The 22,716-nt window shown below is 38.6% G+C and overlaps 1 protein-coding gene across 1 annotated transcript in view; it reads right to left on the bottom strand.

Annotated features, from left to right (window-relative positions):
• Window positions 1-22,716, bottom strand: part of LOC147350628 (uncharacterized) — a 107,668-nt gene that overhangs the window by 58,026 nt on the left and 26,926 nt on the right. Inside the window, exon 4 of the mRNA XM_086362321.1 lies at window positions 2,697-2,730. Coding sequence (XP_086218447.1) covers window positions 2,697-2,730 — 34 coding nt within the window. The remainder of the gene's footprint in view (window positions 1-2,696; window positions 2,731-22,716) is intronic.

Below are 22,716 nucleotides of genomic sequence, written 5' to 3'. Positions count from 1 at the left end.
ACCTGGGAAGGCCGAAAAGAGTGCAGGACTGGACATCAACTGAAATTTATTTACCAACACACATTTTCAGGAAAATCTAATCTATGGACGAAGACACGACTATTAAATTATTGCACAAAACCATCAAAAAGTATTCTGATGTGCTGAATTTCTATAAAAGTAGAGAAATTTTTATTTTTAATACTTATGCCTACAGTAATATTACTGCAAATTTTTAGTCCTAAAAGGTACAATTAACTGACAAGTTTAAAAACAGAGTAAGTGCAAACCAGAAGTTGCAAACTGGGTATCTGCAGGCTGAGTAAAGTTGTGTTTGCCTCGCACAACATTTTATAAAATGAATGACTCGTTACTATCCTAGACTTCCCTGGGTTGGGAAGATCCCCTGGAGGAGGGCGTGGCAACCCACTCCCCGTATTCTTGCCTGGAGAATCCCATGGACGGAGCAGCCTGGTGGGCTACAGCTCTTGGGGTTGCAAAGAGTCGGACACCTGAGCAATTAAGCACAGCACAGCAGACGGTAGGACTTCCCTTCCCTGGCCTTCTTCCTACCTTATGTTTTAATGTGCATGTGACAGTGACAGCAGTGGGGACTTCCATTCTAGCTCTCTGATCTCTCATCCTGATGGGGAGGAGCTTAGGTCTGACATTCACTGGTTCTTATCTCTTAATTGGATAGAGTTACTCGATTAACAATCTGAGAGCACTATCATTCCTCTTTTTTCCATTGTTTCTCTCCTGACCAAACACTTCTGCATACCCAAGGTTTCTTCTGAGAAGAGTGGTAATTAGAAAATACATTTCAGCTTTGTTCTTCCATCAACTTTGTCAGTAATAATGTTGACATCTTGATCTCCAGCTGTCTAATTTCTGTGTCATTTCTCTACTGGTAATGAAATCAAAAGGAGATGAGAGGAGGTGTTATTAACTGGGCCCAGCGAAGTTCAAGGGATTGCTAACATATAAACATTGGAGAATTTAATATAAAGATCTAGGTTCCTGAATTTTGTTGAAAAATGGGAGATCTGGCAAGTCTGGGACCACGTCTGCACACTGTATGCATTGGCTGAAGTTGAGTAATGGATGCCACCTTTAGAAGGAGCATGAATGTTCCAGCTTGCCAGTCTCCACCACTCCATATCATCTCACACTCTGGCATTTAAATGACATCTTATCCTAGCATTTTAAGCTTATAATTTCCTACTATAACCTTACAAACTTCTTTCTTTAGAATACAGACTTTTTCTAGGTTAGTGCAATCCTGATTATCGGAAAGAATGATTAATAAAAACTTTGAGGAACACTGGTATGGAAAATCCTGTATCTGTAAGTCTGATTGTAAAGCTAAGTGTTGTGGCATTCCGGCTCTAACCTGGAACATCTACAGATCTCTGTTATTTCACTCCACACATTTCCAGTGCACGGACCTAGACCAACAATTTTCCCCTAATTTTAGATGAGACTGCACTTGCCAACTCGGAAAAATCCTTTAAGCCCAATAGCAAAGAAAATTCTCCATCTCCAGCTTATATTTGTGTCCAGACATCATAAGATTGTCTCTCTCTGGCAAAACCAAAGTAGACAATTGGGAAAATTATTGAACTAGCTCAAGCAAAACACATGTCAAATGACCCAGGTAATTTCCAGAAAGCCAATGTTTTTGCTGAATTAAAGTACTTGGAGAATTGCCCCAACCACCTGTATTGCTTAGGTCATGGAGACTGAGACTGTTTTCACAACTAAAATAACCACAGTTGAACCAGCCTTGGAAGCCCATCTCAAAAGTAGATTTTGCTGCATCACTGTGGATCAAATTACCTTTAAAACAATCAGTTGTGGGGATAGTAAAACATATTAATTTGATTGTCCTGAAGTAATTTAATCATGTTACACAGATATGACTAATATTATACTGATTCTCAATTTCATTTCATAAGATAGCAAAGTAACTAGTCAATCAATCAGCTGTCTAACCCAAATGATAATAGCGGTAACAGTTGGTTTGATATTTTTATTTAATTAACTGACTGCAATTTTGAAATTCTTTAAGATACCCTTATGATCCAGGTACAGGCTAAGATTTAGCTCCCTTAATTATTTTTTCTTTGTCTAGAACCTAGCTTTATTTCTCTTCACATACCTGTTTGGATGACTTCTAAATAAAGCTAAATTCCTCCACTGGCTTTCTTTCTGTGGGCTCTTACCTATTTGTTTTTTTGTTTGAAAATAAAGTCTCTTCTGGCTTACCTTCTGAGTATCTTTGACATTGATTTTTTTGAAAGTTAATTGTCTCTTAACTATCCATTAGTGTTTCTTACCTGAAATCCTGGCCACCCTGACATCATTCACTTCAGAAAATACAAAGTAAATATGCCTCCAGATTTACATCAGGAACTTGAACAAGCACTACAGACTAGATTGTTTGGCTTCATGTCTTGCTATGAGTCAGAGCCAGGAGGTCCCCATTAAGGTGTATATGAATTGTGTTATTCCATGCAGAAGTTTGTCTATACCGTAAGGTTGTAAGGCTGCCAAGTTCTTCTAACAATCTCCTGGGCCAATTTTCAAAACATATCAGTATCTCATTAGAGCCTTCATTTGTAAAAAGCTTTACATTCTACTCGGCAAGCTATAGTTACACAGATATTTTGTTATAAGGTAAAGTAAAATCCATTTTAAATAAGTTTATCACTTACATTGTCTTAGTACCGCTCAGGTTGTCGCATTCATCTGGAATGAGTTGCCATAAAAAGAAGAGATAAATGCAAAGAATTATGCATGGAGTGTGCTTTGATATAGCTCAAAGTAACAGCAGGGGCATTTTCAGGGAAAAATTTGTTCTACACTCCCATCACTATTCAAAACCAGAGGAAGATCCCTCAAACTAAGTCACTTGGCAGGACAAAAACCATTCAAATAAGCTCAGATCATGAGGGAAAAAAGCAAAAGCAACAAATATTCTCTCCTCAGCTTCAAACCCCTCTCTTTTCCTCTTGCTCCTCTCCTTTAAATGAATCCCTCAAGAATTTTAGGCAAATATATTTTGAAACAGTGCTGAATCACAAAAGATTTAGTAGTTGAAGAGTTCACTGCTAGACCCCCTCGCACATCTCCTCCTTATTCTTCAAAAACCACTTCTTCAAATGATAACTTGTGAAGATGTCCCTCATCATTAGGTCATCTCTCACCCTAGTATATCACCACCTTCAAAGATAAATGACCTGGTAAGAGGATGAAACGTATCAGGGTTCAAAGCTCCCATGGATTGATGGTCCCAGCACTATAGCTGGGAGATTTCTTTCCCTGTCTTACCAAGCTCTGTGTTCTGTGCTGAAAGGACAATGATAATTTCATCGGTTCAAGAAGTGAGACATGAAGGATGGGGGCCAAAAGAAATTGGACCAGGGAATATAATCATGTGTTTTCTAGGGGGGTAAAAATCAAACAAACTGAAAAAGAAACTCTGACAGCATAAAACAAAGAATTAACACTAGTCTGTTACTCCTTTAAAGAAGGTATTACTGAGGGGCCTTAAAGAAGGAATCAGACGTTCTCCACTGTCACTGAGAACAATAAAATAAAATAACACTAAATTATGGCAAGAGAAGAAAACGTTATATACCAAGCAAAACTCCATGACTGGGTAAGACTCTTCTTCCAATAGGTCTTTAAAGCTATTGGAAGTAATCGTAATAACAATAACCATAATAATTTCTTGCTTTAAGCAGGGGAGTGAATGAAATTTCTAGCAGAATCTGTGCATCATGTTCCCTGTTCTCCCCTCTATCTTTCAACCTATTTCATGAAGTCTCACTACAAACAGGTGACAAATGGCTTTGTTCTATATATTGCTCCTATCAAACACTGCCATGTTTTGTCTCTCTGTTTTTTAAAAATTGTATTGGACTATAGTTGATTTACCATGTTGCTAGCTTCAGGTGAATCAGTTCATTCACCTGGTACATGCATTCTCTCTGGTATAGATTCTCTTCCCATATAGGCCATTACAGAGTATTGAGCAGAGTTCCCTGTGCTCTACAGTAGGTCCTCATTAGTTATCTACTTTATATATAGTAGTGTGTATATGTTGATCCCAATCTCCCAATTTATCCACCCCTCCTTAACCTCACAAGTTTGTTTGCTACATCTGTAACTCAGTTTCTGTCTAACAGATAAGTTTATTTGGACCCTTTTAAAAAGATACTGCATGTAAGTGTTAGTTGCTCTGTCAGACTCTTTTGCAACTCCATGGGCTGTAGCCCACCAGGCTCCTCCATCCATGGGATTTTTCAGCCAAGAAAACTGGAGTGGGTTGCCACTTCCTTCTCCACACATATAAGCAATATCATATGATATTTGTCTTTCTCTGTCTACTTCACTCAGTATGACAATCTCTAGATCCATCCATGTTGGTGCAAATGGCATTATTTCATTCTTTTTTTATGGCTGAGTAGTATTCACTGTATATGTGCACCACAACTTCTGTATCCATTCTTCTGTTGATGGACATGTAGGTTGCTTCCATGTCCTGGCTATTGTAAATGCTGCAATGAACACTACAGTGCACATTATGGTTTTCTCTGTTTTTACACGCCTATTTCTTCTACTAGTTGTAACTTCCTTAAGGCAACAACAATTGTCCTACTCAACTTAGCAAGATTATATACTATGGAGACGTGTTATGAGAGGTTTAGTTTTTAAAGTCAACATGAAAGGTAAAACTATTATATGATCAAGTCATTCTGGGAAATCTCCTAGAAAGGGGCAATTTGGAGATCACTTTTCATTAAGTCCAACATGGCCAGGTTTCCCCTCGTGTTGGAACAGTCAGCATATCATTACATCCTTTATTGTGTGAAGCCTTTTTTTTCTACTTCTTTTCAGCTGACCATTTGGCTTGTAATGAGGACCCATATTGATTGAAAAACACATTATTAATAGTGAACACTAGACTCTCGGTATTACAAGATATTTCTCAACCACGAGAAGCACACACAATCTGACAGTGAATGAAGAAAGAGAACATGTGTATGTCTCATCTCATGCTCACTGTAGTCTGAACTCTGTCAGAAGCCATGCTAGGTGTTTCAGAGAGAGATGAGTTGATACAGGGGAACAGTTACACAGGATTAGAAGGCCGAGAGAGGGGAAAAGGTTTCTAAGATACCCCTGGTATTAGTAGCTTGGGAAGCAGCGCTACCACTCTTGGAGCTGGAAGTGTAAAAGAGCAGAAATGGTCTACCAAAACCTGGGGGCTTGCGGGGAGTGTTTCCACAGAGCAGATGCTCAGACCCCCAAGGTACCACTACTCAGACGGTCTGAGGAAGACAACACGTGACTGCTACCTGTCCTCTGATAGGAGTTCTAAGAGGAAGTATGGCACTGCTAAAGGAGTCACAGGAGAACTGATGCTAGAAATGCTGAGATTAGGTGGAGGCGGAACCTTTTATGAATGCAACAAATGAAGGGAAATTGACTACAACTGAAAACAAGAAGAATATTCCTTCTGCTTTCTTATCAACTTATAACCTCCAGCCAATGCCTCTAGTGGGCAGACCCTAACCAGAAGCCAGCCATCACAGAAGCCTGGGGAATAGCCTGCATAGTCTCAGATCCAGTATCACAGAGCAGAATGTAAAAGCTTGAGCCTAAGGTTGATGGGCAGTAGGAAAATTAATCTGAGGCACAAATTCATTGAGAGGAATAACAGGAAGAATTTTCTTTTATTATAGTTGCATTCCAATAAGTTAAGAATCAGCCTGCATTACAGAAGACCCCAGTTAGAAAGTAATTAGCCTCTAATTAAATAAACTTAAATTAAAAAAAAAAAAAAAGATCTGCTAGAGAAGGAATAGGCTACCTACTCCAGTACTCTTGGTCTTTCCTGGTGGCTCAGCTGGTAAAGAATCTGACTGCAATGTGGGAGACCTGGGTTTGATCCCTGGGTTGGGAAAGTCCCTTGGAGAAGGGAACAGCTACCCACTTCAGTATTCTGGCCTGGAGAATTCCATGGACTGTATAGTCCATGGGGTCGGACATGACTGAGCCACTTTCACTTTCATGCATGATGCAAATTCACTTTTTCTTATAATCTCAAAGTTCATTAGTCTAATATCCTACTTGTAGTGTGTGATTAATACATATGTTGAATGGATTAATGAAAGTCTTTCTGTCTTTTTAATGCTGAGGGGATTTTTTCCAATTATTATTCCTGTTTAACTGCCACTGAAAAATGAGTCAGATAAAATATATAAGAACCTAAGGGCAAACTCTGCCACAGTTCACTGACATTGCAAATGTACCTACCCAAACAGTTCAAATGGTTTCTATCCCTGGCTATATCTCTAACTGTCCATTTCCAATTCACTATTGAAAAGTCACTACTGAAGCCACATTTGCACAGTTTAAGAGTGACACCCAGTGGCTTATAATTTAATCACATATTATAATGCATCTGGGAGTCTAATCAGTTCTCAATTATCAACATAAACAGAAAGGTGTATAATATATAAAATACATAAAACTGTAAACAGAAAATGAACCATTACATTTGTTAATACTTTGATAGATTACAGAAGTAGACTTGCTTATCTAGTTGTTGAGATTCCATATTTAAGGTTGTTTGCAATTTTCCTTTCCTGAGGAAAGGAAACGCCTGTCACAATTCTGGTGCTAACTGCTAATGGCATGAGCTGATGGGCTGGGAAGGAAAGTGGGTACAAAATAGACTGGGACTGGATTTATCAAATATTGAGCAGTTCTAGACCTGACTCTCAAAGCCAGAAGTTCATTATTTGGGGCTCCAAAGGGTATGGAAAATTCAGCCTAGATCTAGGTTAATATGTAAAGGTATCAAGGAGGGTAGTAGAGCCTGTCTGCACAGGGCTCCAGGAAGATGCAATATTTTAGAGTTGGGCAGGCTCTTCAGCTGGGGGCCCAGGGGATCAGGCTACTTAAGGAGGAGTCCCAGCTTGCAGTTGCTTTAGGGAGCCTGGGATCAGCAAAATGCCAAGGCAGCAACTGATCTTCCTCAAGATCAGAATGGAGCTCCATTCTCAGTGACATGCTGCAGGAAGCTGAAGCTGATTTCTACCTGTGGCTTGTGAAGTCAACCTCATTCTAGGGTAGACGATCTTCAAAACAAAAACAAAGCAGAAACCCCACATACGCTTTAAATTCTATTTCTTTCAATGGAATGTTTGAAGAAACCAGTAACTCCACCATAAAATCTCACACTAAATAAAATAGAAATAGAAATCTTCTCATCTATTTAGATGGAATTTAGCCTGAAAAATTCAGAATTCAGAATTCACAGTGATTGAATGGGTTCTCAGGCCTGAAGGAATTTGGCTCAGACAAGCTCCTTCCCTATTAAATAATATTTTCCAGAGGCAAGAAAAAATGTATTTACTCATAAATATATAGCAGTGAGTTCAAAGGAAATCTCGGTGGTGGCAGTAGTTAGAATTAATTCAAACACTTCTTTGATTCAGCCTGACTTGGGAGCAGGATACTAATAGCGAGTTATGAAAATGATTAGTATAGCTCATAACATCAACATATGGTAAGAGATTTGCTGCGGCTTCCTTCTATATAATCGTATCCCACAGGGAAATGGGGATATGATATTTTTATGATTACGGAGTATAAAAGAAATCTGTTCCCACAAAGTCAGCTTACCTCTCACATCAAAAAGATAAGCAGAGTTAGGCTCTCCTATGGAGACTTCTATGCCATTTTAAATATATATTTTTGGAAACTGAAAGGCAGAACTGTAGAAATTCATAGATGCTTGCAACCTCAAAATAGTCTTTTTCTCAGTGAAAATGCACTGTCATGATGACAAAGAGGATGATGATAATGATGATCTTACCTTTTATCAGGATTCTTTTTCATCCCTTTGAAAAATGGGAGCTCTCAGCAATCAAATGGAAATAATTTCAAGACCAGCCTCTTAATGATAGTGTTTTAATTATCAGAGAAAAGGGCCAAGTCTGAAACTTAATAGGAAACTAGGAGATGTACATCTTTCACCTTTTTCAATTAATCTGGCCTAACAATGACTGATTGGCCAAAAGAGTAGAAGGTAGATATTTCAATGAAGATAGAAACATATATCTTAGTGTTTTGTCTAGTTTTTTCCTCAAAAAATGCTATTTTAATAGGAAACAGATTGCGTGTCTCAAATCTAATAATCAATAAATGGAAAAATGTCAATTACCCTCTCTAGTTTATTGTCCATAGCAAGTCTGCTTTTGCATTTTGTTTATTTAACCGTGGGCATTCGCTTATCAAAAAAAATAAAAAAAACCACATGAGATGGAGTAAATCTGGGAAATGCTCCAGAACTTAAATGCTTTTGTGGCTTACTCTGCTTTGGCAGAGCTGGTGATAACAGAAGGCACTGTTTTCAGGAGACCCTTCAGTCCTTATCAGCTCCATCGCCATGGAGGCTCACGCGTGACTGCAGTTTACTTTACTGCACAGCTCACCAGCAGATTCTCCCTTCAGTGGGGGAGACTTGCCCTCCTGGTCCCCCAGCTCACATGCATGGGGAAGTATTTCAAGGGAGAGTCTCACAAGAATCTAGAAAGAGGTCAGAGTTATCTTTTAGGAATTGACTTTAACTCAGCGATAAGACGTTTGTATCAATGTTTGTCTTCATGGAGAATGAGAAAGATCATGATTTAAATAGGCCATTAATGGAGAGATAAAATGAAAAAAAATGTGTGTTTCTGGCTGAGGGAGTTGTATAGTGTACATAAAAATAAAAGGAGGCTCATAACTGAATTTCTTTTAAACACTTGATTTAGATTTTCTACCATCAGTTTGGGCTTCCCAGGTGATTCAGACAGTAAAGAATCCACTGCAGGAGATATAAGAGACACAGGTTTGATTCCTGGGTTGGGAAGGTCCCCTGAAGGAGGGCATGGCAACCCACTCCAGTATTCTTGCCTGGAGAATTTCATGGACAGAGGAGCTTGGTGGGCTACAGTCCAAAGGGTCGCATAGAGTCAGACACAACTGAGGCAACTTAGCATGCAGACAGGTACCATTAGTTTACCAGAGGTACAAGGAACAAAATGCAATATTTACTATTAAAAGCTTAATGGAGCATAGACTGTGTTGAGGTATAAACAGAAAGAGTATTTGTCCAGAAAGCAGAATATAAGTCTACCAACAAACACAACCAACAAGCTCAAATTCTGGCTTCTCAGAAAATTATCAGAGTAGAGGTCTTGTATAGATGTCCTCTGCTCATACTGGTATAGACCTCTCATGTAGTTCCCAAGAAAAAGAAGTTTCATGTTAAATACGACCCTGTCCTCTCGCTATCATATCCTCTGCTTACTCTGTGTCCCAGGGCACTCAGAAGTGACCCCCTGCTTCCATTTCCAGGTCTGTAAATCAAGGCAAAGATACCTGACTACTTAGACATTCCCCTCTCTGGACCCAGTTAAGGCACCCATCTAAATGAGACACTTAACATAAACATAGGACCTTGAAAAAATGACATCTGTGTTGAGTGTTCAATATTGTTCAGAAAGTGAATGTGTCAGGGGAGCAGAGACAGGTGACAAGATTAGTGAATAAAAGCAAAAAGTGAACTAGAAAATTTATAGAAAAAAGGAATATAGGTGGATGAGACCTTTAAATTTTAAAAGGCAGAGATATTTATATTTTTGTGAGCATAAGAACAAGCATAATCCAAGAGGTCTGTTAAGCGTCCAAACAACAAAAATGACCCAAGGAGATCCCAATGACATGGAAGTGTGCTCCCTACTTACAGTCCCCTAGGCAACTGGACTTCCTCTGCATGCTGACTGCATTATTATGAGACAAGTCAAATGCAAATGAAATAAACTGGAATTTGAGGCAGAGTAACATTGTGGACTAGGCAACCTCTCCATGAGACAGATAACGGGAGGAGTTTTGCAGGGTCTATGAAGCAAAGGATGAGATCATGGTATAAAAGGATAAATAGCTTGAGAGCTCAGACATTTGTCAAATCCTGAAGATTTACCTGTCTATATCTTGCTCTGAATTTGATCATGATCAGGGTCAATAATTAACCAAATACATTGGTCTCCTCTTACTTGAACTATTACACTTAAAAATGTGCTTTAAAAATGTGAACTATCATACTTTTAAATGTCTTTTTAGGACTCTATCAGCAGACATATTTGCACAGGCACACAAAGACACCTCAACTGGGGTTTTTGAATGCAGTGTCATGTAAAATAATCTAATATTGGAGTAACCTAAATGTCCATGAATACGGCAATGCTAATCATAATAAAGTATGATATACCTATACTAGGAGCAAAGAGTAATGATTGGAACATGATCTCCAAACCCAGACTGCTTGGGATCATAGCTCTGTTGCTTTCCAGCTATGTGACCCTGGCCAAATTTCTTAGCTGCTCAGTGACCGTTTCTCCTAATGGTAACAAGAAGATGAACATTTCCATTTTTGTAGAGCTATTGTTAGAATTAACTGTGATACCACTCCAAAAAGCCAGAACACTGTGTGACACATACCAGGTATTCAATTCATGTTAGCCTGATTCTTATTTTGAACACATGATTATGCAGCATTTAAAAAGAATGTGGAGTGCGAAGATGCGAAGGCTCTTGACTTGGGAGCCCGGGCAGGGGGGCGGTCTTGAAGACGCGTCCTTTGGTTTGGCCTCAGTGACGGAACTCTCCGTCTTCAACCGCTGGGCGGAAGGCGTTTGTTAGGGGCCCGGCCAAAAAAAATAAATAAATAAATAAAAAGAATGTGATCCATAAGAACAAGGCTAGCAGTATCACATACCCTGGTTTTTTAAAGAGAAAAACAAACATCATATATATGGAATCTAGAAAAGTGGTACAGATGAACCTAACTGCAGGGCAGGAATAGAGGCACAGACAGAATGAATGGACTTGTGGAGATAACAGGGGAAGGAGAGGGTGGAATGAACTGAGACAGTAGCAGTGACATACATACACTCTCATGAGTAAACAGACAGTGGGGACCTGCTGTGTGCCACAGGGAGCTCAGTTCAGCGCTCTGTTATGACCTAGATGGGTGGGATGGGGAGCGTGGGAGGAGGGCTCAAGAGAGAGAGGAAACATATGGCTGATTCACACTGCTGTACATCAAGAACTAATACAACATTGTAAAGCAATTATAGTCTAATTAAAAATGAAAAGGCACTGGGAGGGAGATATTTGCATGTCACATACCCGATAAAGTACTATATTTTAATACTCAAAATATAGAAAAAATACATATAACTAAAAAAAAAAAACAATTTGAAAATAGGCAGATGATCTGAATAAAAATTTTTCCAAAGAAGACATACAGATGGCCAATAGGCATATGAAAGATGTCCAACATCACTATTAGGGAAAAGCAAATCAAAACTTCAATGAGCCATAACTTTATACCTGTTAGAATGACTATTACAGAAAAAATAAGGAATAACAAATGTTGAGAAGGATATGGAGAAAAGGGAACCCTCCTAACACTATTAGTGGGACTGTAAACTGGTGTATATTACGGAAAACAGTATGGAGGAGATTCCTCAAAAATTCAAGATGAGCACTATCACATGGCCTAGCTATTCCACCTCTGGGCATTTACCCAGAGAACACAAAAACGCCAAGCCACAAAAATATGTGCACCCCTGTGTTCACTGCAGCATTACTTATAATAGCCAAGATATGGAAAAAAACCTAAATGTCCATCAATGCATGAATGGATAAAGATGTAGTATACATACACAATGGAATACTACTCGGCCATAAAATAAATAAAATCCTACCATCTGTGAAGGGTATTATGTTAAGTGAAATAAGTCAGAAGGAGAAATACAAATACCATATAATTTTATTCATATGTGGAATCTAAAAAATGCCTCAACAACAACCACAAAACCAAACAACAAACTCATAAAATAAAAGCAAACTCATAGATACAGAGAGCAGATTAGTGGTTACAGAAGGGAAGAGGGACGTGGGGGTGGGTGAAATGCGTGAAAGGGGTCAACTGTATGCTGATGGATGCTAACTAGGCTTGTGGTTCTGATTACTCTGTATGTTGAGCTATAATGGTGTACACTTGAAATTTATATAATAAAAAATAATAGTCAAAAAAAGAAATAAAAAGAATAGAATACAGCTTTAATTTCTGCCATAGAAAACTCTGCAAAGTAAACTGTGAGATGAAAAAAAAAGTTGCAGAACAATATGTAAAGGGTGATTCTTAATTTTTAGTGCATACAGGCAAACACACATCTGGGTATATATAAATGCACAGAAGAAAGCATAAAAGGACCAGACAATAACAACTATCTCTAGAGAAGGAATAGGATTGGATGCAAGAAGGACCTGAAAGGAGATCGTCACTTTCTTCCTCTATGTTCTGCAGTTGACGAGCTGTTTTTACAAACACAAAATTACGTGTTACTTATGTACTTTTAAAATATATACTTTTGAAAATATAATAAGTAGACAAGTAAAGGAGCAACAAGAACAGTGAAAAACACTTTGATCAAGTCAGTGTTGGCAGTGCTTTAACCATCTGAGTTTCCAAGGACAAGGGAAGTGATCTAGCACAGGACAAGACTAAGACACGACAAGTAGGTCCTAGTGCAAAGGCCGAAGGAGGTATTCTATATATAGAGAGAGAGACTTTTTTCTCTCTTCATTCCCATTTTAAAGAAAAAAAATAGTAATAACTTAGTTGATTTTAAACCACTGATTTTTACTACCTGGAATGTAAGTCTAATGCATCCTAGGTGCAGTCTCCCAGAATGCAGATCGAACTAGAGTCCCACTCTTGTCCTAGCTATCACTCCTCCATTTGGGAATGTTGGCCTGACCAAAACAAAACAAAAAACAACAAAAAAGAAGAGATTGTGAGGGGGAAGAAAAGAGTTTTCATGATCTTTTTAAATGCTTGAGTACTAAGCTTTAGACCCTCAAACAGTTTGATGGGAATTTACCCTCTTCCTTTGGCTAGTGTGATATTAGCATAGTCATGTATAAAGTAAGCTGAGATTAGCAATGCAGCTTGACAACTGAACCAGGGTGAAATGAAATACCCAAATCACGGTGATATTTGTTTATCTGCATAACATGCCCCACTATGGCCCTACCGTTTGTTTACGGAAAACATTCATTCTGACTCGTCAGTGCCCATACCTTCTTGGTTGTAAATAATTCTGAATATCATCCCTGGGAAAAACTAAGACTATGGCTCAACAAATACTTTCATGAGCAGTCTAACCAGCTGAGCTAATATCTGTAGATATTTAAAATGATAGCTTAGTCCCATAACTGCACAGCATCTTTGAATGATAGCTAACCATTAGATGGCAATAGTCTCTGTCACACACCAGATTTGATCATCTCCCCAGCCATGATGCTTTTTTCAAGTGCAGGCCTTCATTACCCAAGGGAAATTGAGCTCAGAAAAACCCCACATAAACTAAATCAATTAAAAATTGTGACCAATTTTGGGGAACAAATGTATACCTGTGGCGGATTCATTTCGATATTTGGCAAAACTAATACAATATTGTAAAGTTTAAAAATAAAATAAAATTTAAAAAAAATCATGACCAAAATTTCATAGTAAATAGCGAGGGCTAAATGTGATTGGGGGATTTACTTTACAAAATTACATTTTTAAAATGTAATTGCCTCCATTTTCATTTCTATAACTTACAAAATTTGAGTTATAACTATCTTCTAATTATTAGGATAAAGAATGAATCGCCTTTTCATTGTTTGGAAACACAAAATTTCTTTAACAAATTTTATGGGAGCATAATATAATATCCTTTGGAAAGTGGAAAGTAAAAGTCACTCAGTCGTGTCTGCCTCTTTGTGACCCCATGGACCGTAGCCCATCAGGATCCTCTGTTCATGGCATTCTCCAGGCAAGAATACTGGAGTGGGTAGCCATTTCTTTCTCCAGGGGATCTTCCTGATCCAGGGAATCAACCTGGGTTTCCTGCATTGCAGGCAGATTTGTTACTGTCTGAGTCACCAGGGAAACTTATTTCAATGCTAATTACCTGAACTGCTTTAAAAATATATATATACCTAGGGTATTTAACAATTTTTTCCAAAGGCATTTCTTAATTCCCTGATAGCTAAATCATTCCCTTCTGAAATACTACCATCTTTATCTGTTTTTTTTTTTGTTTGTTTGTTTGTTTTTTTCATTTGTTAAGCAGTTTACTCAATCATATGATCTGGGAATCAAGCAGTTCTTCAAACATCATTTTCATCACTGTCATTAAATCTTGCTGCAGTACACAGAACTCTAAGATTGCACCCAAGATTCTTATCTGCTCATGAACATGTGCTATATAATTCCCTCCTTGTGAGTGTGGATGGGGACTGTAACTCTGATGGGATAGTTACTCTTGCAATTAGGTTATATTGTATGAGACTCTATCATAGCAGACAGGAGTGAGATTCTCCTGCTGGCCTTGAAGCAAGCAGCCACGTGTGAACTGCCTAAGGACGGGGACATGTGACAAGCACCTGAGGGTAGCCTCTAGGAGCTGAGAGCTCTCTCTGCTGACAACAAGCATGAAAGAAGGGACTACACCATAGGGATTATATAAATGGGGTAATAGTCTATAATTACAAGACACTGAATCCTGCCAACAACAAATGAGTTTGAAAGAAGACTCCAAGTCTCAAGAGGTCACAGTCTCAGCCAAAACTGTACTTTCAGACTCAGAAGACCCTGAGTAGAGACTCTGAGAAGACTCCTGCCTAGCATTAGAATCTCTCAATCCAAAAAAACTGACAGAACAGTTGGTGAAAAAAAGGACAGAGTAGTTGGTAAGGTGGATTAGGATACACAGACTCTACTGTTAAGAACAGATTTTTGATTGATGATAAATATGGTCTTCTCGTTACTGAATATTATATTGAAGACTTTAATTCTACAATGATCTTTACTTCCCTAAGCAACTCTGTGAGGCAAGGGACACTTGGAAAATAAAGACTCCTTGCTGGTGGTTATGATAGAATCCCTAGCCTCACAGTGCTTGATTCGCACTTTCCAGTGTTGGCAAAACAGTGTGTTTCAGGCCACTGTTCTTCCAGCCCTACTTCTTTTTCCTCTCTCACAGGTCTTGATTAAAAGGAAGCCTGTAGTAAACATCCTGCATAACAAATTCTGTCTCAGAGTCCTCAGAGTCCGTTTACCAGGAAGTCCAACCTACAAAACCAAATTTTGACAATGATGTCATCTGCAATATATTCCTGAAGATCTAATACAAACTCACACACACATATGCGTATAAGTATATATGTGTGTTTTTTTCCTCTCTCCCTGCAAATATATGGGCAGAGAGAGAAGATAAATGTGGAAAGTGTTAAAAATTAGTCTCTATTGGTAAAATACAGGTTTTCATGATACTATTTTTTCAAGTTTTCTATTGTTTTGAATTTTTTCAAAATAAAAAGAAAAGTAGACAAAGAAACAAGATGCATTAGTAACAAAAGAGACAAAAATGATACTGACAACATAAATGATGGAAGTGAGAAGACAATGAAAGTATCTCTGGAAAACAGTGAAGGGAAATAACTGTTCATTTATTACTAATAATTCAATTCCCAACAAAAATATCCTTTAAAAATGAAGGCAAAATAAAGACATTTTATATAAATAAATATTGAGGGAATTTGTCAGCAGCAGACTCATCATAAAAGAAAAAATAAAGTAAGTTATTCAAAAGTGGAAGGAAAGTGATGTCAGACTGAAGCACCAGAGAGCCATGAAGTACTATTTAAAAATAGCAGAAGCAAATATATGAATAAATATGAACTTGACAGAACAGTAATGATTTACTTCGTGGAGATACTGCAGACTTCAGTCTCCACACTTAGGTCTCTGCCTGGCCCTCTGGCAGCCCCTGGGCTTGGCTGAGCATCTAAGGACAAGGTGAACCAATGGGCGTGAGGCCAAAGGGCAGGGCCTGCATGAGGCAGCGGAGACGTCTAAGTGGCTGAGGGATCTGTCTTTGTGCCTGTAACAAATTTAAAAGCAAACTCTCAGTTATCTACTTGCAAAGGACACCATGCCGGCACAGATAAAGCACAGGAGACATGTATTGTACATTTAAATTACGAATTCAAACTCCTCAGCTAAGCAGTTTACATTGGTTTTGGGTAAGCAGCAGATTAAATTTTCCATCACTATTTTCTCTCTAGCACGGGGAAAATAACTGATCACAGTAAAAACAACATCAGTGGTAATAAATATCAGCAGCAAAAATAAAAAAACCAAATGCTATATTTACATATACACACAATTCTTACCACAAACCAGAAAAAAGAAAAAGTAAGAGACCTGAACAGTCCAAAAATTGGTCTTTTTTTGAACAGTGAACAGGAAAGATTTAACCTCAGAGCTTTTGGGATGGGAAGCATTTTGTTTTTAAAGTCTCTTCTCTTGTCACTCATACATTTTAATATTATAGTTATTTTCCTGGAAATTACAAATATTCATTCTTACTGAGTTTAAACCTAATATCATGAGTACTTTTCCACTTCCCAAGAAACTCCAGGATGGTAGAATATTGTAAAACCATTTACTTTCTCCCTGCTTTCTTACATTCCTGCTACTGTGGTTTTACATATATATCCCATTAGCAATATTTGCCCATTTTCCTATTGAGTTGGTTTTTTTTTTCCTATTGATCTGTGGAAACTTTTATTTTAACACTGTGGATATTAATCCTTTTTTAGTATTATATATTGCAAATATTTTCTCCCAATCTACGTTTCCTTTTGATAAAACAGCTTTATTGAGGTATAACTGACATACAATAAACTGCACATACTGAATACGTACAATTTGATGACTTCTGATATATCTATACACCTGTGAAACCATCACCACAATCAAGATACTGAACAAATACATCATCTCTCAAAGTTCCTTCGTGTCACTCTCCTGCAATACAGTCCCATCTTCAGGCACCTACTATTATGGCTCTCTGTCCGCATTTTCTAAAATTTTATATGGAAGGAATCATACAATATGTACATTCTTCTTTGCCTGGCTTTTTCACTCAGTATAGTTATTTTGAGATTTCTCTATGTTATTGCTTCATTACTTTCTATTTTTTTTCTGAGTAGTATCCCATTATACAGACATACAAAGGTATTCGCATGTTGATAGACATTTGGGTTGCTCATACTTGGTGTTAGCAGTCTTTTAAACTTTATTCATTCTAGTGGTTCTGAAGTAGTATCTCATTATACTTTGTATTTCACTAATGACTGGTGTTATTGAGTACCTTTTGTCTGCATTAACCAAAGTGTCTGCTTGCATCTTTTACTCATTTTTAATTGGATTGTTTGCCTTCTTATTATTGAACTGTTAACAGTTCTTTATATATTCTGATACAACTTCTTTATCATACAGATGCATAGTCAATATTTTTTTCCCAGTCTGTGACTTGTCTCTCAAAAAAACAATAAGATTTTTTTTTCTTTTTTCTATACATTCCAGCTTCCCTGGTAGTTCAGCTGGTAAAGAATTCACCTGCAATGCGGGAGACCTGGGTTCAATGCCTGGGTTGGGAAGATCCCCTGGAGAAGGAACGGCTACTCACTACAGTATTATTGCCTGGAGAATTCCATGGACAAAGGAGCCTGGCAGGCTATAGTCTATGGGGTTGCAAAGAGTTGGACATGACTGAGCAACTTCCACACACTTCCCAGCAACAGCAAAGCATGTTTTGAGGGTTAGTTGAGTAAATCCCAGAATCTGAGCTCAATTGTTTATGCTATTATTTGAACAAGAATAATTACTCTTCTGCATTTCTATCACTGAAGTATTTACACAACATCTCCCTAATGTCAAGTAAAATACTGCCTAGAACAGCACAAAAGACCCTGAGTTCACTGTCATAAAATTCTTGGTTTTATGATGTCAGCCTCTCAAAAGAAGCACGGTTGTCATGTTCAAAATCTGCAACTGATTTAAAGTTCACAAGTTATCAGCTCTAATGAATAAACTGAGCTCATCCTCCATAAGACAGCCTCAGAGACTATCAGAAGGTAAAGGTTGTCTTAACTTGCTACACTAAACTTGAGGCTGCAACTGATGCTTTCAGCTAGCAATTTCCTTTGGTACAGTGTCCTTCAGATTTTCATCTCCATCAGGGACTTCATACCTGATCCACCAACTGTCCTTCTAAAGTTAGTCAGTGTCCAAAATGTACCTTCAAGACACCAACTAAACATATTTTCTCTGTGGCATCAATTGCAATAATACAACAGTAAAAAGTAATGCTCAAAACTCTCCAAGCCAGGCTTCAGCAATACATGAACCATGAACTTCCAGATGTTCAAGCTGGATTTAGAAAAGGCAGACGAACCAGAGATCAAATTGCCAACATCCATTGGATCATAGAAAAAGCAAGAGAGTTCCAGAAAAACATCTACTTCTGCTTTATTGACTATGCCAAAGCCTTTGACTGTGTGGATCACAACAAACTGTGGAAAATTCTTAAAAACATGGGAATACCAGACCACCTGACCTGATCTCTGAGAAATCTGTATGCAGGTCAGGAAGCAATGGTTAGAACTGGACATAGAACAACAGACTGGTTCCAGATTGGGAGAGGAGTACATCGAGGCTGTACGTTGTCACCCTGCCTATTTAACTTATATGCAGAGTACATCATGAGAAATGCTGGGCTGGATGAAGCACAAGCTGGAATCAAGATTGCCAGGAGAAATATCAATAACCTCACATATGCAGATGAAACCACCCTTTGGCAGAAAGTGAAGAGGAACTAAAGTCTCTTGATGAAAGTGAAAGAGGAGAGTGAAAATGTTGGCTTAAAACTCAACGTTCAGAAAACTAATTCATGGCATCCAGTCCCATCACTTCATGGCAAATAGATGGGGAAACAGTGGAAACAGTGACAGTCTTTATTTTGGGCACCAAAATCACTGCAGATGGTGACTTCTGCCATGAAATTAAAAGATGATTGCTCCTTGGAAGAAAAACTATGACCAACCTTGACAGCATATTAAAAAGCAGAGACATTACTTTGCCAACAAAGGTCTGTCTAGTCAAGGCTATGGTTTTTCCTGTGGTCATGTATGGATGTGAGAGCTGGACTATAAAGAAAGCTGAGCACTTAAAAATTGATGCTTTTGAACTGTGGTGTTGGAGAAGACTCCTAAGAGTCCCTTGGACTGCAAGGAGATCCAACCAGTCCATCCTAAAGGAAATCAGTCCTGAATATTCACTGGAAGGACTGATGCTGAGGCTGAAACTCCAATACTTTGGCTATCTGATGTGAAGAACTGACTCATTCGAAAAGACCCTGATGCTGGGAAAGACTGATGGTGGGAGAAGAAGGGCATGACAGAGGCTGAGATGACTGGATGGAATCATTGACTCAGTGGACACGAGTAAACTCTGGGAGTTGGTGATGGACAGAGAGGCCTGGTGTGCTTCAGTCCATGGGTTCGCAAAGAGTCAGACATGACTGAGCAACTGAACTGAACTGAAAAAGGAATCGGGAGAGAGAGCAAGAGAAAGAGAGAGACAAAAGGGAAGAATATCAGTCTCTTAAGACTGAATTCCATAAGGAAGAACAAGATGACACTGGAGGAATGATCAAAAATTCTCAAGAAGAAAATACACTTTAATGGAAGACAAAAACTCATATGTTTGTAATAATACTGAAGCAAGATAATAATGTAAAGTGTAATATTAACAAGTATGGTTTATCCTTTCTTCAGCCTTCCTTTGCTGGCACTCACTGCACACAGGATAGGTATCTATGAGCAAAAATGCAAAGAGTGACAAAAGAATTGATCTCTTAGCTTGTGAACTTTAAAAACCAAGGGCTAAGATAAGAGCAAAGTGAGTTTTTCCCTCCCTACTTTCACCTCCTCTCTATGTACTTGAACAAGGTAACAATTCTCTGAGCTGATAATCGCAATCAAAGGCGAGTAAAGATCCTTGATGACTAAATGCAGTTAGTGATCCTGAATTAGACCCTGGATTAGCTAGGAAAAACATCTGTAAAGGACACTGAGGGGATGACTGTAAATTTTTGGACACAGAAAGTAGAAATACTAGTAAAAGTACATGACAATATTAAATTTCCAAATATGATAAGATTTAACACCTTGTTCTTGAGAGATACATGGTATTTCAGGGTTAAATGGCATGATGTAGGCAACTAACTCTTCATTGATTCAGGTAGGGGGAGTACATGTGTGTGTGTGTGTGTGTCTGTGTGTGTCTGTGTGTAGACAGAGAGATAAAGTATGTTTGTGAGTATGTGTGTATGAGTGTGAGTGTAGACAGAGAGATAATGTGAGACAGAAAGGTAACCGTTGATGTGTCTAGATAAAAATGTGGATAGATATTCATTAATCTTAACAACTTTCCTGAAGGTTGAGGTTTTCAAAATTAACATACTTTTCTGAGATAGGAGAAGAGAGACAGAATCAGAAAGGAGAGCAAAATAGTGAGGTGCTGATCAAAGATTTTTAGCAAAGGCGTGTTTGTTACAAAAGGACAAAAGATATAATACTCAGATGTGGTAGCACAGGGGACCTGTACCCCTCTTTCCATCTGGATTCCGGGAGGCAGTAGCCTTGCTTGGAGGAATAAGGTAAAGAGGGCTGTGTGGAGTGTTGAGGGCCAAGAGGATATGACAAAGCTAATCACGTTACCCATGGCAGAGCAAAGCAGCTAGGTCCACATCATTGCCAGTGCTTCAGGGGGATTTGTAAATAGCCAGCAGTGGGCTCATCTCCCTGATGCCATGATGTGGTCTGCTACTCCAGGAAGAAGGATGGAGAAAGAAACTCAACTTACTGATTTTAAACTTGGAAAAGCTGAGTATACCCACAAATGACTAATTTTGTATTTTATGTTGCTCAACAGAAACAGAATAGGGATGTGACATTGAGATGAGTATCAGTGTTAAAAAAAAAAAAAGTGTACATTTCTTCTTCTTTTTTTTACTTTTTAATTTTTTTTAATTTTATTTTAAATTTACAATATTGTATTGGTTTTGCCATATATCAAAATGAATCTGCCACAGGTATACATGTGTTCCCCATCCTGAACCCTCCTCCGTCCTCCCTCCCCATACCATCCCTCTGGGTCATCCCAGTGCACCAGCCCCAAGCATCCAGTATCGTGCATCGAACCTGGACTGGCGACTCGTTTCATATATGATATTATACATATTTCAATGCCATTGTGTTCCTGTGGCCTGAGATTCTATATACCAGAACAGCAATATAACAAACAGATATTGCCTGGATATTCATAACATTTCAAACCTTGGACAGTTGTAATTTAATCTGGATCCTGTTCCCAAGAATCCTTCGCCATCAGTATTAATTGACTGGGGCAAGAAGGGAGGAGAAGGTGACTTCATATTTATGAATATCCAATATGAGGACTCAGTTTTTTGCCTTCCAGCAGCCAAATTCCTTATCTGGGAAGTCATTGTTGTTCAGCTGCTAAGTCATGTCCAACTCTGTGTGACCCCATGGACTACAGCATGTCAGGCTTCCCTGTTCTTCACTATCTCCCAGAGTTTGCTCAAACTCACGTCCATTGAGTCGGTGATGCCATCCAACCATCTCATCCTCTGTCACCCCCTTCTCCTCCTGCCCTCAAACTTTCCCAGCATCAGGGTCTCTTACAATAAGCCAGCTAACTGAGTTGGCATCAGGTAGTCAAAGTACTGGAGCTTCAGCTTCAGCATCAGTCCTTCCAATGAATCAGTCAGGGTTGATTTCCTTTAGGACTGACTGGTTGGATCTCCTTGCAGTCCAAGGGACTCTCAAGAGTTTTCTCCAGCACCACAGTTCTAAAGCACAAATTCTTCAGTACTCAGAGTTCTTTATGGTCCAACTCTCACATCCGTATATGACTACTTGAAAAACCATAGCTTTGACTATACAGACCTTTGTCAGCAAAGTGTTTGAGAAGTGCTTCGCTGTTAAAATGACACTTTTAAAGTGACAAATACCTTTTAAACAGAGCATGTGGGAAAGCTTTCTAAAATCAAAATCCAATATTAGTGATCACACAGTTGTTTCTCTAAGTTCAGGCACGGCACCTTATATACTTGTAGAATTTTGGAAGAGTTTATAGTTATAATTATCTGCTTAAATTGTGTTTTAAATGTCAGCCCTCTAAAAAATACCCAGGAATATTCCCTGTAGTCTATGTCATTAAGCTAGATTTTTACTTGGCAGCCCTCAAGGTGAGGATTCTTACAATATTAAGATAATAATCTCTTCTGTGCAGATTTTTAGTACCTTGGGAATTCAAAGATCAAGTTGCTTAGAGACCCCATGGAATTTGCAGAAAAAGCAAACTCTAATCTTGACATCTGTAATTAACGTTTATCTTACTCTGAAAATTCAGTTTGCTGGCAGCTCAGCTGCTCTTAGGAGGTGAATAATGCCCCTGCTACACCACATCCCACACGCTTTCCCCCCGAGGGCGGGTGGGGTGCTCCAGGGCTCTGCACAGGCTCTTCTCTCTTGGACACAGTTTCAGGCTCTTGTTCTTGTTATGTAGTGCTTGCAGATGCCTAGGCTTCCTTTCAGTCAAGCTCCCTGCAGGTCTCCTGAGCAAGGGTCGTGCTGGCCTGGTTTCAATGCTTTTTATACTGGGGTCTTAGAACAATG

Source organism: Bos grunniens, chromosome 20, assembly GCF_055505025.1.
Source record: "Bos grunniens cultivar Pamir isolate PY7600 chromosome 20, Bosgru_T2T1.0, whole genome shotgun sequence".
NCBI lineage: Eukaryota > Metazoa > Chordata > Mammalia > Artiodactyla > Bovidae > Bos > Bos grunniens.
This window is presented reverse-complemented; position numbering and strand designations above follow the sequence as displayed.